At 35.7% G+C, this 19,136-nt stretch overlaps 1 protein-coding gene across 5 annotated transcripts in view; it reads left to right on the plus strand.

Annotated features, from left to right (window-relative positions):
- Positions 1-19,136, plus strand: part of EPHB1 (EPH receptor B1) — a 705,608-nt gene that overhangs the window by 511,965 nt on the left and 174,507 nt on the right. For all 5 annotated transcript variants that reach the window (XM_031959775.1, XM_031959773.1, XM_031959774.1 and 2 more), the window contains exon 5: positions 15,544-15,879. In XM_031959775.1, the coding sequence (XP_031815635.1) occupies positions 15,544-15,879 (336 nt within the window). The remainder of the gene's footprint in view (positions 1-15,543; positions 15,880-19,136) is intronic.

Here is a 19,136-nt window from a genome sequence, read left to right on the forward strand (position 1 = left end):
CTATGAGAAATAACTACAGAAACTGCAAAATAACATTCACTGAAGAAGCATCTATGAAGTGTATTTTTTGTTTAGCGGAGAAATACTAAAGATGTAGGTGCCATTCTCCCTTCTTTGGAAATATGGAACCTTGTCTGAACCAAATCTCACCAGATATTAGATGCTTTGTGCTTCTTTTTCTCTACCACCTCCTTCTATTAGAGGTAGCTGGGTGACATGGTATCTAGAGTCCCAAACTTTGAATCAGAGAGACCTGAGTTAAAAGTCCAGCTTCAGATACATATTAATTGTGTGATTCTAGGTAAGTCTCTTAACCTCTGTTTTTTCTGTTTCCTCATCCATAAAATGTAAATTATATTAACAGCCATCTCCTAGGGTTGTTAAGGACAAAATGAGATAATATTTGTAAAGTGCTTTATTTTGAACAAGGCATTGTTGTGTCTAACTTGATGGAACAAAGGATGTAAAGAGTTAAAGGGAAAATTACATAAAGTAATAATATAGAGAAGTTCTAGAGATGAATGCATGCTAATTAACTCAGCATAATACCAAAACATAGAATCAAAGAAACTATGGAAATGCGGAATTATATAGTTAGTATATTTGGCATCAGCCATTTGTGTGCATGTGTATGAACATGTGTATTTGTATGTGTCCAGATTTGCAATTTTTATTCCTGCCTTAAAGTGTTATATATATATATATATATATATATATATATATATAATATATATGCTAGTATGCTAGTTATTATTAGAATTAGTATTATTTTATATTACATTTGTTGATTATCCACAGATTATATGGCATTACATAAGAATTTCTATTTGCTTACATGTTTCCCTATAGTTTACAATCAAATACAATTCTCTCCAAAATATGTAAGGACTCCATTCCACAAGTACTAATCCATGTAAGTGATTAGCTAATAGTTCTACAAAAATTAAGGATTCTAAGAGAAGAAGGTAAGGAATTAGCCTTGTAGACAAGACAAAGGAAAGATGTGAAATGTCTTGCTCAGTAATGGTAACTAAGCCAGTTTAGATAAATTATAGAGTATATGAAGAAAAGTAAAATGAAATAAGCTTGATTGAAACTGTATTGTGAAGGACTTTAAATACCAATCTGAGGCATTTCCATTTCATTCTAGAGGTAATACAGAGCTACCGAAAACTCTTGAACAAGGAAAATGACATGGTCTGGCATATTTTAAGAGATTATTTTGGCAGCTGTGTAGGAATTAAGTTGGAAATGGGAGATGCTAAAAGCAAGGAGATATATTAGGAGATCATTTCAATATAAGAAGTGAGGTATGAGGAAGTCCTATTCTAGGGAAGTGGTCATATGAGTAGCAGTGGTCAAATGGCTGGAGAAAAGGTGATGGAAACAAGAAATGTTGTAGAAGTAGATTTGACAGGAATGGAAACTCATTAGATATGGGGGCAGGGTTGAATGAAGGAGAGCCAAGAACTCCAAGAAGACTAACTAGAAAAATTCAGGAGAAATGGGGATCTTTGGAAGAAAGGCAAATTTCCAGGGGAAGATAGTACTGTTTTACACATATCAAGTTCCATATTTCAGTGAGACATTCCAGTGCAGATGTTCAGCAGGTAATGATTGGTGTGGAACTTGAGTTCAAGAAAAAAAATGTGAGCTATATAGGTAGACACGAGAGTCACCTGGACTGATCCAGGCACACCAAGCAGGTTCTAGACTCTTTCTTAGTAGGATCTTAGATGTTCAGCATTATCATTTTGTTTAGGAACTCCTCAGAACAATAGATTCACACTGTTCAAATGTTAACATAAAAATGTCTCTTCAAATCAAATGTAATTGACTTCCTAGATTTTCAGTACTATTTCTCCATTCCATTAGTGGAGCCAATTAATTCTTGACTATAAGTATTTTATAATTAATATTTGTTTGACCTGGGGGTCAGGAAGAACAAGGGTGAAGTCTGGGCTCAAATACATATTAGTTGTATAACAATAGATAAATTTTATTTTTACAATATGCCATACTAAGATTGAATAGCACAAGAATTGCTCATCTGTTACCATACCAGGGATTTCCCCAGAGGAATAAAAATTGCAAATCTGGACATATACACACACACAGCACATGCTCACACACATGCACACAAATGGCTAATACAAAATATACGAAATATATAGTTCCACATATTCATGCTCTCTTTCACTGCACATTTTAGTATTATGCTGAGTTAACCAGGATGCATTCATCTCTAGAACTTGTCTATATTATTACTTTATGGTTTTTCCCCTTTCACTCTGTAACATCCTTTGTTCTGCAAAGTTAGACACAAGAATGTCTTGCTGAAAATAAATTCTATCCTTATCAGTGCCTCTGCAGACAGCTAGAGGCTCCTTTGCTCTTTCTGAACTGAAAAACTTATATAAGCAGCTTCCAGAATTCTGCTAATAGGATCACTACTGAGGCCAACAGGCAAAGTAAAGGAGGCAACTAAGTCATCTCCTATTCGGTAAGACTAAACACACCTGCACCAAAATATTTTCATAAACAATTCCAAACCCTCCAAAGCTTCACTTTGAATTTTTGATAGGGTAGTTTCTGGAGAATCCCAAATCTTATCAATTTAGTAAATTGTGGAAACACCAAAATGAATGCTCTTTGGAAGATTTCCCAAAATTATAGAATTTTAACACTGGAAGTGTTCTCAAAGATTGTATATTGTGCAATCTCTTCATTTTAAAGAAAAAGATGGACCCTTGTAAATTCCCTCCCAGAGAGGGTAATGGATTTGTCCATGGTCACACAGAATTGGGATTAGAACCCAACTTCTGATTCTCAGGATAGTCAAAAAATTAGGGAAGAATCAATGCCCTTCTTTCTTATATACTGAATAAAACATTAATATCACATACACATCTCTTTTTGTCTCTCTGTCTCTTTGTCTTTTTGTTTCTCTGTCTTTCTCTGTATCTCTCTCTCATACACACATATACATGTAAAGTTATTATATATATATATATATATATATATATATATATATATATATACTTCTAGTTATCATTTATCTGGATACAGAAAACATCTTTTTTAAATTTTTTTTTATTTTATTTACAGGTTATATGTATGGGTAACTTTACAGCATTGACAATTGCCAAACCTCTTGTTCCAATTTTTCCCCTTCTTCCCCCTACCCCCTCCCTCAGATGGCAGGATGACCAATAGATGTTAAATATATTAAAATATAAATTAGATACACAATAACTATATGTGACCAAACCGTTATTTTGCTGTACAAAAAGAATCGGACTCTGAAATATTGTACAATTAGCCTGTGAAGAAAATAAAAAATGCAGCTGGGCAAAAATAAAGGGATTGGGAATTCAATGTAATGGTTATTAGTCATCTCCCAGAGTTCTTTCTCTGGGCATAGCTGGTTCAGTTCATTACTGCTCCATTGGAAATGATTTGGTTGATCTCATTGCTGAGGATGGCCAGGTCCATCATAATTGGTCAACATATAGTATTGTTGTTGAAGTATATAATGATCTCTTGGCCCTGCTCGTTTCACTCAGCATCAGTTCATGTAAGTCTCTCCAAGCCTTTCTGAAATCATCCTGTTGGTCATTTCTTACCGAACAATAATATTCCATAATATTCATATACCACAATTTATTCAGCCATTCTCCAATTGATGGGCATCCACTTAGTTTCTAGTTTCTAGCCACTCCAAAGAGGGCTGCCACAAACATTCGTGCACATACAGGTCCCTTTCCCTTCTTTAAGATCTCTTTGGGATATAAGCCCAGCAGTAACACTGCTGGATCAAAGGGTATGCACAGTTTGATAACTTTTTGAGCATAGTTCCAAATTGCTCTCCAGAATGGTTGGTTGTATCCACTCCACCAACAATGTATTAGTGTCCCTGTTTTCCCACATCCCTTTCAACATTCCGCATTATCTTTCCCTGTCATTCTAGCCAGTCTGACCAGATAACATCTTTTTTCATGTGTCCTTTATTTTTAATGTATGCATTTATAATAGTTAAAATAAGTTAGTCTTCCAAAGATGTTCTTTAAAAATATTGCTGTTACTGTACACAATATTTTCTTGGTTCTGCTCACTGTGCTTTTCATCATTTCATGCAAGTTGCCCCATGCCTTGCTAAGACCTTTGAGCTCATTATTTCTTATAACACAGTAGTATTCCATCACAACTATACATCACAACTTATTTAGCCATTCCCCGGGTTATGGATCCTTGTGATTGTCAGTTCTTTTCCATCATAAAGAGAACTGCTATAAACATCCCATTGACATTCCAAGTTGTGATTATTACTTGTGAATTTCCCTCCATCTATAATTTTTGCTCATTATTTTCTTTCTCAGCCTCCCTTTATACATCATCCTTGCTATTTATCTTTTCTCCTCACTCTCAATACGGCCCCAATCCTGTCCCCCCAGTTTTCTCACCTCTCAGAAAATACACCATTTTTCTTCAGTGGGTCACTGTCAATATAAAGGGCAGTTCAAAGGGAGGTCTCATTTCATCCAATGGCAACACAATACGATTTTATTTACAAATTCAGTAAAGAAATTAAGTTGAACCCTAAGCATATGGGCTGCTCCCCAACAGTGATAAAGCACTTGATAGCTAACAATTATAACTGTTGCACATATGGCTTCTCCTTCAATCAAAGAATTCTCACCCTGGATCCATATGTGTGGTGATTGGCTTTAATCTTCAAAAATCTAGCACCTAAAATAAGGTTCAAATTCATTTTTTCATGTCATTTGTCTTATCATGTCCCAACTCCAATCCTCTGGGAAAAGAATTCTTGAAACTTAGATTTGGCTCATATCTGGGGCTGAGATTAGAATAGGAAAGCATTTATTAAGGGCTTACTGTATGCCGAGCACTGTAATAAGTACCAAGGATACAAATAGAAAAAATACAGTCCCTGCACTCAAGGGTCTTACATTTTAATTGGTAAAGACAGGACATAAATAGAATTCATGTTCATATTCAGTTTATAGCAGATGGGAAAGCCAGTTAGCACTTATATTCTGTCAGGGAAAGTAATGGGGTATTAGCAATGCCCCAAGGACCTTGTGAAGCAATGGAAGGACAGATGGTCCCCAATAAAGAGGAGAACAATTCCAAGGGTCAGAATGTAGTAGGACTTAAGGAAAGCTAGCCAGAGAGGGGGGAGGGGAGGGGAAGACTCAGCCTTAAGCCAACAGTGGGTGTCTTATGTTTAGTGGGAACTAGGCAATGTGACCAAGACAACTAGGTTGTAAAAGGGAAAAATCCATGATTCTTCACTAACCAGTGATGGTAGCTTCTTTAACTGCTTACCAGAAAAAACAAATGTTATAAGCATCCATTAATAAAAACTTAAATAAGTGGCAGTAATAACCACTATTATATTCTTCTGGAAGGGTGAGACTTAAAAATCACAAAAAAAATAATAAAATGTTTGCCAGGACTACTGAATAGAATATTTCACAGGACTTTGGCTCATCCTTTTTATCATTGATTATTTTCAATGCAGAAAATCCTTCTTTTGATATCATTTAGCTCTGATAAAGGGACCTACATTCTTTTGGACATAAACTCCCAAGAAGGTCTTCAAGACTGGAAATTTCCATCGCATAATTGCTAATTGATCAGCTATAATCAGGAAAAGAAATGTAAAGCAGAAGAGGTAGCTAGGGTTCTGGGATACATTTTCAGGCTTCTCCAAGTAAGCCCTATGCTTTAGCCGCCATGTGGCTAGGGTTGATAGGGGGAAAGTTGATCCATCCCTCATCTCTCAAAATAGAGATTTGAAAATTTCTGATTGTGTGTGACTGACTGCCTTTTAAAGATACGAGTCAGTGGCCATAAACTTTCAACCTCCTGAGTCCTTCAGCATTGGCTAGAAGCAAGTAGGACAGTTAAACCATGCCTATTATAATGTTAAGTCTTGATGGGGGAAGGAACACAGAAGAATGCTTGGTCCTTGAACTCAAGAACTAAAACTCTCATTAAGGAGAAAATATAAACTCATTTAAGAGTTAGAATGCATAAAAACATATGATTTATATAATTAAGTGAATATGTTCTTTAGTTGATGTTACAGCTAATACAATTCATCAATTCTACAAATTATTACTAGCTTCATGTACTTTCAGGAACACTTTCATCACACAATTCCACTGATCAAAAATCCCTTTTGGTGCCCCATTTATTGAAGGGTATAATCCAAACTATTCATCTTGATTTTTGGAACCAATAAATGAACTATCTTCACAACTATTATTCTCATTATCTTTTATAGCCTTCATTTTCATCCTCGCCTTTGTATTCTCCATTGAGGTAACTTTCCCTTCCTCAAGTTTTATCTCCATGAAGCCTTCCTTAGCCTTCTGACATGTAGAAATCTCCCTCTTCTTTAACCTATGGTCACTCATTTGAGCACTTAATGATACATCATTGTACCTTTTCATGCATGCTTACTCTTCAAATTTTTTTTGTTTGTTTTTTTACCTTGCCTCCTTTATGAGATTTTTAGTTTCTTGAGTTCAAGAACAATGATTTATTTTTCTTCTGTGACGTTTCCCCATCAGGCCTTAAAACAATGTTCACACAGAATATGTATGTGCTCAATATTTGTTTAATTGAATTAAAATTTATAGAGAGTGAGCCTGAATCATTTTTTAGGCATTGGAAAAGGACTATATGGAACAGAACTTGAACTCTCCTCAGAGAAAATCAGGAAATCTTCACTTGCAAACTTCATTACAAACATCATTGATCATTTCCACCACCATCATCACTAGTAGCATGAAAAGTCATTTAGACAGGCCTCAGAAGCACATAACATTGTGCTAAAAGCATTTCAAGCTTATCAAGGACAATCAGGTTTTTTGGGCATTTTGGACCAGCATGAAATTCACTTCCAAATTATTGTAAAAGGCTCTGACCCATCGGTATGTGGACAGTTTGCTTTAATAAGATTCCTGATAAAGGAATTGGCTTTCTGAGCTATCTGTCATTCTGATTACACAAGAGTGCTCCCATTTCCAGCCTAATGCCTACAAATAAACTCACAAGTTCCTTCCCACCTATTCCATTGTCTCTCCCTTCTCTTAAAAACATCATCTCTACAAAATCACATTTAAAGAGATAGAGATATTATCTCAACACAGTAACAGTCTTAAGCTACTGCACTATTTCTTATCAAATGTCCATTTTGTTGTTGCTGTTGTTTTAACCTCTTAGGTGCACTAGTGCCTTCTCTGCTCTTTTCATTAAAAACCATTCTCAGTGGATAACTCATAGATGGTGCCTTTCCTTCATTAGAAAAAACTCCTAACACCACCCAAAAAGAAAATAGATAAATGTATTCTTCCTTTTTAAAAAAGGCAGAATTTTCCTAGCCATTTTAACAGAGTGCTTTCATCTGCAGTAACCCTGGCAACAGATCAGAGATTCTCAAAAAAGCCTCTCTGTACATAATTAAGAAAAAAGAGGAAGAGAACATGATATTAAGGAGCTTAGACCCATGGAGACAATGACTCAAAATCCTTATTATTATATTTCTCTAAGATTTTATTTGGGAAAAAAAGCAGCAGAATTCTCTCATTATTTTTCTTTCTCTCTCACTGTCTCTCTTACTCTCTCTCTCTCTCTCTCTCTCTCTCTCTCTCTCTCTCTCTCTCTCTCTCTCTCTCTCTCTCTCTCTCTCTCTCTCTCTCTCTCTCTCTCTCTCTCTCTCTCTCTCTCTCTCTCTCTCTCTCCCCTTTCTGTCTTACTAAAGAGAATAAATTTTAACATAGTCATCTTAGCTACTCTCACTTTTGGGGAAGATGACCAGAGGTCCAATTTCTGAATTAACATTATCTGTACAAAAGTACAAATACTAGGAATATGATCTTAGGTTGGAGTCTCTCTTTGTAAAAGTTTATTTTGAGCTCCATTGATCTGATCATAATATTAATTTTTGTCCAAGGCAAAAAGGTCAAGGAAAGAAGAGAGAGCTATATATATCATAGAAATTCTTTAAATGACAATCTGATTCAATGAAGGAAATCCTAGATTTAGTGTCAAGAGAGCTGAATTCCAGCTACCACTTTCTACCTATGTTTCTTTGGATAAATCATTCACCTCTTAAGATTGGACCCTTAATCATCTGTAAAAGAAGGGGGTTGGAATCATAAATCTTTATGATCTTTTATAATTCTAAATACTCTGATCTCAGGTCTTATTTGGGGTTCAAATTTCTGATTGAAGCTGTTGACTTTTATCTCTAAGAGACACTGCGGAGAATCCTGTAAATACAAATTTCTAAGCTGATCTATATTCAATCTAATGGACTATATGATTTTACAGTGCTTCCAATAAGAGTAAGCTCATTTCATAATATAAAGATAGCTAACAAAGAGGCACTTTTATAGTGTATTGAGAGCCAGTTTCTCAGAGTTAGCCAACTTGAGTTCAAGTCTTAAATATTATCATATGTTGGTTATGTAACTGAGCAACTCAACCAACCTTTCTCAATACCTCAGTTAATCTTCTAATTGGACAGATGTCCAAAATATCAAAAAAGATATTTTTCCATTGGTAATTCCCTTCTATAAGGAAATGTTTCACATATAAAAGAAAAAAAAGGTAAATGAGATTGACCGTGATCTAAATAAGCACCAATTCTGTTTTAAATTTTTTTCAAGTTTTGATTTGTCTGATACCTGAAAAATTCAGATCCTTTGACTCCAAATTCAATGACTATTTGGAGTCAAAGGATCTGGATTTAAATCCCAGCTCTGTTAGTCACTTACTATACAGTTAAGCTTAATCAGGTGAATTTGCCTCTCTGGGCTGCAGTTTTCTCAGCTACAAAATAATGTGGTGTAGTCTAAATAACTTCTAAGATTACTTTAACTCTAGATGCTGGGACTGATTTTTATCCTGGCATAATTCTTTCAAGATCTGAACCTATGTTACTTTTGTAGGAATAACTAGCTGAATTGAAGTTCTGTATTTGTGAACCATTTGTGAATTGTTTCTGTAATAATCCTGATGAATCACAGGGACCATCTCCTTGCCCCTCTCTCCCATCAATTCAAAGCATTAAATATTGCACTAAGTACAAGGGATACAAGGTCAAAATTGACATCAGGCCCTGCCCTCAGAGAACTTATCTTCCAGTGTCTACATGTATGTATCTTTTTCTTTGAAACTTTCTATCTGTGGTATAGTAGATAGAACTGAATATTAGCCTGGATAATAGCCTGGAGTTAGAAAGACTTGAATTCAAATCCATCCTTAATTACTAGGTATGTGACTCTGGGCAAATCAAACCTTTGCTAGTCTCAGTCTCCTCAACTATAAAATAGGAATAATAATAGCACCTATCTCCTAGGATTGTTGTAAAGACCAAATGAGAAGATATTTTTAAGGTGCTTTTTTCCTTTCCTATTCCCCACTTCTACCAAAATAAAAAATCACCTTGTATATGGCTTTGTGATTATATCTCCTATATCTTCCCGATTGGACTACAGTCAGTCTTAAGCTCTCCTTTACCTGTTCAGCCTTATTCTGCCTATAACCCAATGCTAAATAATTAATAATTATTTTGAACAGTGCCTTCTCTGAAAATTAAATTGAGTAATTTATTTGTGTATAGTTATGCTATGTTGAATTAAATAAACATGTCATCTCAGAAGAAGAGAACTAACAGATTATCTTATCTTATCCAGAATACAAATTCCATCTAAAATGGTAAATCATTATCTGATTTTCACCTGAAGAATACCAGTAAGGAGAATTCATTTCCTTTTAAAATGATTATAATTCTTCATATTGAGTCAAAATCTACCTTCCTGCAATTTCCAACTCTTATTTTTAGTACCTGACCTCTTTGAGCTTCCAATCTAATGATATCATTATATCCAAAACAAGAATTAGTTAAGATAAATTAGAATGTATGGACTGTGAGCAAAGATTGTCCCTATATATCTAGGATACAACAGTGAACTTATTGGACTTTCCAAGTAGTTATTCACTATTCATTACTTCAGGGACATCTTTCTGTTTATTGTTATGCAGATGGGTGGGAAATTCTTGAAAGCTTTTTGTAAGACTCTGATAAAAATTCTTCATGAATTCTGCCCTGTCAGAAGCAAACCTGAAAATTGTACTTTAGCTCAGGTCTAATGGGCTGCATAGAGTACTTGACTGATTTTCTTTCATGTTTTAATAGAATCCTATCTAACACTGGCTTTCTACTACAATGTTTTGTCATTGACTGATTCAACATATAATCCTTCCCCAGTGCCCCATGACCTGGTTGTTATTCCCTCATTTTATACATTGGCATTTGATTCCTGTCTCCAGTATAAACCACTTTACACACGGCCTCATTCAGTTGCAGAGTGTCATGTGAATTGATTTCGAATGCATTACTAATATCAACATCTGCTCGGGCAAATTCTTTCTGTCCAAAGATGATATTTCCAGAGGATGTTGTTTTTCTGTTCACTAAACAGTAAGAAAATTCAGGGACCTGTTACTCATGGTTGAACTCCTTTTTTTTCTTCTCTGAAAGAAGAGTTCATCTCCTGAGACCATGTCCACTGGCTTGGTAATGTGGCATATTGAGCAGATTACTGTTTTCTAAGGGATTTATGACTGACAAAGAACACTTGAAACAAAGGTATCACTTTTACAAATAACCCATTATAGAGACAGGGATAGGAATTGGACTTATGATTTTATTAAGAAGAGAAAAATTCCCAGGTAAAGAAACTTATCTGCAACTACAGATTGTAGTTGGCACCTTCTTTATACCTTAAAATATATAGAGTTGTCTGGGTGATTAAATGACTTATCCAGGATTACAGAATATGTCAGAGAAGACTCAAACTTAGGTTTTTCTGGCTTCTAGACTAGTTTTCTATTCACTAGGACATACTGCTTTTTAAAAGGTACTAGATGATCAAATGGCTACTCATTGGGAATATTATTGAGGGCCTTCCTACATTCATACTCTTAGTCACAGAAAGAAGTTGATTTTGCTGATGTCCTTTCCAGGTGAGAAGGCTACACTGATAAATCATCAGAGATGAATTCTATTATTCATCTTAACTGAGAAGTCTGGAAAGAATAGCTTGGGAGTTCAAAATCTATTATTGGGTAGGACCAACCATATACTTGCAATGTCTTTTATCATCAAAGGAGTAGATTTCAGTGTATTTTCCATAACTTTTATCTTGCAAGCTAACCATTTCTTCATTAATAACACTGTCTCTATAAGCAACCAGGGACTTTCCATATAACAGCTTTGTTATATCCTTACTTTGAAGTTAAATCCTTACTTTCTGTCTAAGAGTTTCCCAAATATCAGAACTCCTCTAGTTCTATAGAGGTCAATTCTCAAGGGTGTTATGATCACCATCTTTGTCTCTAGGAATTCACTCTCCCTCTTTTCTTTCAATTTTGAGGAGGCACCAGATGGTGTGAGATTTGGTGAATAATTCCAGGATTCCAGATTAACACTGAGATCTTATAGACACTGATTTTGTTCTTTGGAGATAGTAATAGCCATCATCTTCCAGGATGTAAAGATCAAAGATATTTGTAATGCATTTAGCAAAGTGCTTGCCACATACTAGATGGTTTCCCTTCCTTTTTTTTTTTTTTCCCTTTCCCTTCCCCTTATTAGAATATTAGACCTAGTTGGACTGTGTAGATATATCTGTAAGAACTAAAGTATTGTACAGGCCAGACTTTAGGTAAGTAAGTATGGTTGAATATAATTCAGAGTTCCATCCTCTGATTTCCTCACAGGCCTGGTGATATTTGGCATAAATGAATGAATGAAAGGATATATATCTTTTTAAAATTATTAAACAATTAGGTGCTTTGCATTTTGCTAAGTGCTTAGGATACAAATAGGGAAACTAAACAACCCCCATTCTCCAAGGAACTCATTCTAACAACACAGACAACACGCAGATGGTTTCAGCTCTAAGTCAGAGAAAGGCTATGTGACTCCAGGGCATCAGCAGCAAAGCAGATTTAATGTCTCTTCTTTAGTATCATTTCCACTGATAAAATCACATTGGGTTCTGAGGTTGGACCACTTGCCAGTACCAAGGATTTTGGTGGCAAGAACTTGCAATCTGGATATTGGACAGCTATGGCTCTAGTACCTGCAGGAACCATTGCCAGGCTGATTCTCCACAGGGATGACTTCCCAAGACGATAGCTGAGGGCACTGTGCTAGAAGCAGGTGAGGGACATGCTGCCATTGTTAGGATTCTTGTACTTATTTCCTTGTCAGCTATATGTGGTCAGCAGTTAGGATTGGGTGGAGGCAAGGAAAGCACATTCTTTTCCACAGTGATTTTCTCTCAATGATAAACAAGGACTCAGGCTAGAAGGAAGATATAGCATATGGTACCATTTCCTAAGCTCTTAGGTTGAAGATCCTGTGTTATTTTGGTTGGAAAGGTGATCAAGTGGTGCTGGTGGTTTGATTCACTAAGACACAAGATATAAGCATCAAGGACTACAATAGAGGATTTTGAATCGGGAAGAGCTGAGTTCAAATTTGGCCTTAGATATTTCCTAGCTGTATTACCATAGGCAAGTCGTTAAATGATCTCAGTCTCCATTAGTTTTCTCAGTTGTAAAATGGAATAATAATAGCATTTAACTCTCAAAGTTACTATGAGGATAAAATGAAATAATATTTGTAAAACACTTTGCAAAACTTAAAGTCCTATACAAATATTATTGTTTTTATTACTATTATTATTATTATTACCTGGGTATGAACAACAATTTTCCCTATAATCTGTCGCAAGGGGGTAAGAGAGAAAAGAGATGGTTTTCCATGCTTAGCAATGTTTGTCTATGTGCCTTCCTTGTGGAAAGAGAACAAGTTCTTTCTTCCTCTTTATGTGCCTTTCTTGTGGAAAGAGAACAAGTTCTTTCTTCCTCTTCTTACCTAGAAAACAAAGGTGTGAATGAGACGGTAAATGGATAGACTCTGTTATTCACTGTCTACTTTGACCTATGTTAAGACATCCCACTCCTCTGAGCCTCAATTTATTAATTTCTAAAATAAAAAGACTTGAATTACTTGATATCAAATTCCCTTCCAGTTATAACATTCTATAAAGTCCAAGACTCTGGCCTTTTTACTGCTCCTCACACAATATCAGATCTCTGAACCTTTGGAGATGCTGTCCCCTGTTCCTGGACTGATCTGGCTTCTACCTCTTAGGATCCCTAGGTAACCTCAAAGCTCATTTAGGGTGCAACCTTTTATAGGAGGCTTTTCCTGATCTCCATTTCTCTCCACCCTCTCCACCATTCCTACTTACTGCCATTGCATTTCCCCAAAACAAACAAAAAAACCTGGTTTTATTTTGTATATCTTTTGCATAGTGCAGCAATGTGGCAAAGTGAACAGAAAGCTGGTCTTGGGGCCAAAAAGACCTTAGTTGATATCTGATCTCTGACATATACTGACTATAACAATCAACCAATTAATAAACATTTATTAAGAAGCTACTATGTGTCAGGCACTGTGTTAAGCATTGGGGAAACAAAAAGAGACAAAAGACAATTCCTGTTCTTAAGGAACTTACAGTCAAATAGGATAGACAACATCCAAACAAATATATAAAAAGCAAAGTATATACAGGATGAATAGGAAAAAAAATTAAAAGAGAGGACACCAGAATTAAAAAGGAATGGGGGAGGCTTTCTGTAGAAGGTGGTATTTTAGCTGAACTTTACAGGAAGACAGGGAGTTCAGTGGCTGAACAGAGGAGGGAGAATATTCCAGTCAGAGAGGATATCTGGAGAGATTACTTGGAGCCAAGATGGAGCAATCAATATTACATGGAACAGCCAGAAAGCCACTGACAGTGGATTAAAAAGTTTGTGTCAAGGAGTAAAGTATAAGAAGACACTGAACAAGGCATTCATTCTCAGCATATAGGTAACTTTCAGAGTATAAATTTCAGAAAAGTGCTGCCTAACTTGATTTGTTAGGAAGTCCCTTAGTGGAAGTTCCCTATCAGTAATATCTTGGGTCCAGTTCCTATGCCCTACCCTAAATTTTGTATATATCCATTTATACATATGTCACCCTACTCCCACCTCCACACCCCAGCCACAGAATGAAATCTTCTTGAAGGCAGGACAATTTACTTGTTTCTCTTTGTATTCTCAGTGTCTGTAATTCTTTATGGATCTGTGACTCTGTGATTCCATCCCAAGCCATTTTATAGCTCTAAGAAAGCAAATATATGATGAAGCAAAGGAAAAGGAAGGAGGGGAAATAAAAACATGCAAATCACAACAGGAGTATAATGAAAATGTATGTTTCTAGATCAGTTTTCAAAATGTATCCATGGACCTCTGAAGGTCTCTGTCATCCTTTCAGAGGGTCTTCAATGTCTAAATTATTTTCATAATAATAATAAGATGTTACGTGCCTATTAAAATAATCCTCCTTTTTTCAAAATATATCTGTGTGAGGACAGATTTTCTTCATATATTTTAACCAAAACACATCACAACAATTTGAATATGGAAACAGATATGAAAATCCAATTGTCTTCTATTAAATCAGACATTAAAGAAATTTGAAAAAATAAAACAATTCCAATCTTCTCATGATGTTTTTGCTTTTGAAAATGCAGTTGCTTTTCATTAAAAAAGTGTTATTTTAATTTGTCATTGTTTTTTATTTTAAATGAATTATTAAATAGGCATCTAAAATTTATCCATTTTAACTTCTACAGTAAATATCTGTAGATAATATAACCAAATATAAGCAAGAGGTCTTTGAGATCATCAATAATTTTTAAGAATTTTAGGACTAGGGGGCAGCTAATCCGTGCAGTGGTTAGAGCACCAGCCCTGAAGTTAGGAGGATCTGAATTCAAATCTGACCTAAGACAATTAATACTTTCTAGCTGTGTGACTCTAAGCAACTCAGTTAACCCCAATTGCCTCAGAAAAAAGAAAAAACAAAACAAAACAAAACAAATTTTAGGACTACTAACACAAAATAATATTAGGATCACTGATCCAGAGTAATGTTTTAATTTGTTATCACTTAAGTATATAGAATATATATTGCTTAGAACAGAAAAAAAAAACTTTCTGGATCTTACTTTCAGGAATTTTATACTTAACAAGATGGATCACTTTATATATCTTTTACAATTTTATGAATTGAGACTTAATGAATAGGAAACTAGCATCAGTCATCATATTATAAGTTATAGTGATGTAAGGAGAAGGAGCCCAGAGTGATCATTTTATAAAGGATATAGAAATAACTGGGTAGCCTCTCCCTAGCCTTCCTTAATATTGAAAATGTTAGATTTGTTTAGGAAGAGAGGAACAAATAGACAAAATAGTATGAGGGGTTCTCAGGTGAGGTATGCTATCCATATAATCATACAAAAAGTATAGTTATGAAAGGCTGAAGACACATTCTATCCAAAGGAATAATCTTTGAGCAATCCTTTCCTCCCACAGGTGTTCCCTCAGGTCCCCGAAATGTCATCTCCATCGTCAATGAGACATCCATTATTCTGGAGTGGCACCCACCACGAGAAACAGGAGGGCGCGATGATGTAACCTACAACATTGTCTGTAAAAAGTGCCGGGCAGATCGCCGAAGTTGTTCCCGTTGTGATGACAATGTGGAGTTTGTGCCCAGGCAGTTGGGTCTAACTGAGAGCCGGGTTTTCATCAGCAGCCTTTGGGCCCACACTCCCTATACCTTTGACATCCAGGCAATCAATGGAGTGTCTGGAAAGAGTCCTTTCCCCCCACAGCATGTCTCAGTCAACATCACTACAAATCAAGCTGGTGAGTCCTAAAGACACAGGATGTGTCTCTTTGGTGTCCTGTCTTGTTGTCTGTTTTTCTGTCTATGTGTCTATGGTTAATTGGTTTGCTTCATCTGGTTCATCAGGAGAAGTAACATTCAAATTAAGACTTTTCTTACATATATAAATAGTTCATAATATGATGATGCATCAGACTTCCAGCAATCTACTGGGATAGCAAAGCAGTATTGCAGAAGACATAATACATGTATTTCACTTATATTTTTTTTCCAATATGAAACAATGAGAGAATTTCCTCTTTTTAAGCATGAAAATCATGAGGCAAAATAAAAAGAAAGTAGAATGCCCAGGGTCTGGAATTTAGCACGATTTCTAGCATATTAATAAAACCCAATGAATATGTTTTGAACAAGTGAATGAAAAGACTTAGCAAGCACTTATTACATGTGATACACCAAATGTGCATGTGCCTACGTTGAGAGGCTCTAATCACAGGTACATAAACCCTACTTTAATAGAAATCTAACTAAAGATGATTTCTAGAGAAGCTTAAGATAAATACATAGCATTGTATTCATATGTTACTTGGGAGGAATTTGGCCATGTTCATGGAGAACTCAAATTATGAGACTAGATTAACCTACATTTTCCTTTTAAAAAGAAATCATAAAACATCTTCCTTTTCTGCTTTTTCATTCCATATCCCTTTTGTTTTCAAATATTAATTATATTCTTCATATTTTCTCATTCTCTGCCCTTAATCCAGTTAATTTCTTTTCCATTGAATCTATTCATTCAGCCAGTCAATCATTCAAAAATATTTATGGAATATATACTATATACTACTAGTAGTATATGATCTGTGCTGGATGTTTTCAAGACAAAAATAATTATAGAACATTACACAAAACATATTCATTGTTCTCTAGGATCTAGGTAGAAAGATTAATGAAGACAGATAATGAAATAACTATGACACAAGATAATTTATAATAAGGACCATATTGAGGTCAGGGTGGTTACTGATGGTATCAAGAGTGAATTTAAGTTTACACCAACCCAAAGGCCTATAAGGCCTTAAATCTATTCAAGCCAATCCCCTGATATGAAATCTACCTCTGTGGCACATGTTGTTGTTGTTCACTTGTTTTAGTTGTGTATAGCTCTTTTTGATCCCATTTTTGGCAAAGAAACTGGAGAGGTTCGCCATTTCCTTCTACAACTCCTTTATAGATAAGGAAACTGAAACAAACAGGGTTAAGTGACTTGCACAGAGTTCCACAGCTGGTAAGTATCTGAGCCCAGATTTAAACTCAGGAAGATGGTCTTCCTGACTCCAAGCTCTCTATCCACTGTGTTAACTGAGACATGTGAGATCCAGTTCTGAGTGGTTTATATCATTACCTATTTTTCCCATGATAGGAAATGAAGAATGATTCTGGAAGGCCTTTTCATGACCTTTGGTTTGAATTAGTCCTTGGAATATGAATAGTATTTCAATAGAGAAAAACTGGGGGGAGGCATTATAAGGTAGAAGAAATACTATAAGCAGAGCGGTTTCCTTCATTCCTCCCTTCATCCTTTCCTCTTTTCTCCTATTCCTAACCTTTCCCCTTTTTTTCCCTTTCCCATTCCCTACTTTCCCAATACACTTTTCCTTTCCTTCCTCTATTTGTTTCCCCCTCCCTTCATTTCCCTTTTCTTTTACTTCCCCTTCCCCTATTTAAATGCCAGGCATCTTTGATAGCAGATGATTCTTGGCAATTGATTGTCAAGATGGAGAAGAAAAAGAGGTGTTACAGGAGAGTTTTTACTGTCCAGATGGTTGCTTTGAGGTGGTGTGTGTGTGTGTGTGTGTGTGTGTGTATGTTCATATGTGCATGTTTATATTTATGTATATGGTCACACTTTTTCTGCATACATGTGGAATGATAAAATAAAGGTAGAAGTGTGGAACCCTCCAGTTGGTGATCACAGCCTTCACTGCCATGGAAACAAAGGTCATTACAATCCATTCTGAGAAAAAAAAAAAGGAAATGATAATTCTTGCATTATGTTGAACATGTAACACGGGCAGCCTTTGTTAACAGTATTTCCCTTGGAGAGTTTAAAGCAGAAAACTGGCTTAAATATTTTAGTATCCTAGCTTCTGGGAATAAGAATTCTGTCAGACTGTCATGTTATGTTGGTGCTTGGCCGTCATTTCAAACTTTCTAACCATGTGCTAACAAACCTGCCACTTAGATCTATTAGCTTTTATTTCTGTTCCTCTCCATTTTTCCCCTGTTATTCCCAAACCTGCCCATCTGCTAATTTATGCATGTGCCTTCCGTGATGAATCTGAGGAAATACATGAGTATTACAAATATTTATTTTTAATTTCCATCCATTTGCTTATGCATTGATAAATTTCTCAAAGTCTTTGTCATCCATCTACCTCTACCATTCTTTGTTCCCAGTCAACACTCCCTTTTTCAGTCTTTTTAGTTCCTTCTCTACTTTCACTTCTATCTTTCTTTTGACATGCTGGCATTTTACCATGGGAATGTTTGCCCTTAAAGAGAGCTCCATCATTGCTCAGCTGTGACACTTGGATAACCCACTACAAATAGAAGAGTTATGTGTTGACTGAAAACAAAGATGTGTGCCAAGTGGGTATATATAAGGATGCTCGTTTGGGAGATAGAAAGGGGAAGGTCAGTTGGATTTCCAATGACAGATTCTGAGTATTTTTTTACAGTTGTTTTTCCTTCATTTTTGTAGAGGACCAATGGCATCCTTGGTGGTGATTTGACTTAAACAGAAATTGGATTTTAAGTGAGGCAGGATTGCACAAAGATGTCGGTCTCACTCTCTCTTCCTGAGTCATTGAAATCCAGTGACAGAACAAAAGTCAAGACTATTGGTGATGGCTTTGGTTACAGTGGATGATCTGGGTCCTAGGCTAAACCCCATTTGGTCATTGTTTGGATTTTGATTGACTTAGATTGAATGTAAATAGCAGTTATTTCTGCTTTGGCCAGAAACCCTCCCAGATTTATTTTTTTTAAGATTTTTTTTTGACCAGGTGAAAGAGAAGAGTTTTTTTTTGTTTTGTTTTGTTTTGGGTTTTTTTGCCTCATTTGCTACCTAGTCTTAATCACTGATTGGGTGTTGCCTGAGTCACACTGAGATCTGTTGAAGAACTTTAAAAGGCCAAGTCTCCAACTGCCTTCAGGGCCATTTCCAGACATTTTGACTTATGTCTTGCCACTGGACCCAGATGGTTCTGGAGGG

Source organism: Sarcophilus harrisii, chromosome 3 (assembly GCF_902635505.1).
Source record: "Sarcophilus harrisii chromosome 3, mSarHar1.11, whole genome shotgun sequence".
In the NCBI taxonomy this organism is placed as follows: Eukaryota; Metazoa; Chordata; class Mammalia; order Dasyuromorphia; family Dasyuridae; genus Sarcophilus; species Sarcophilus harrisii.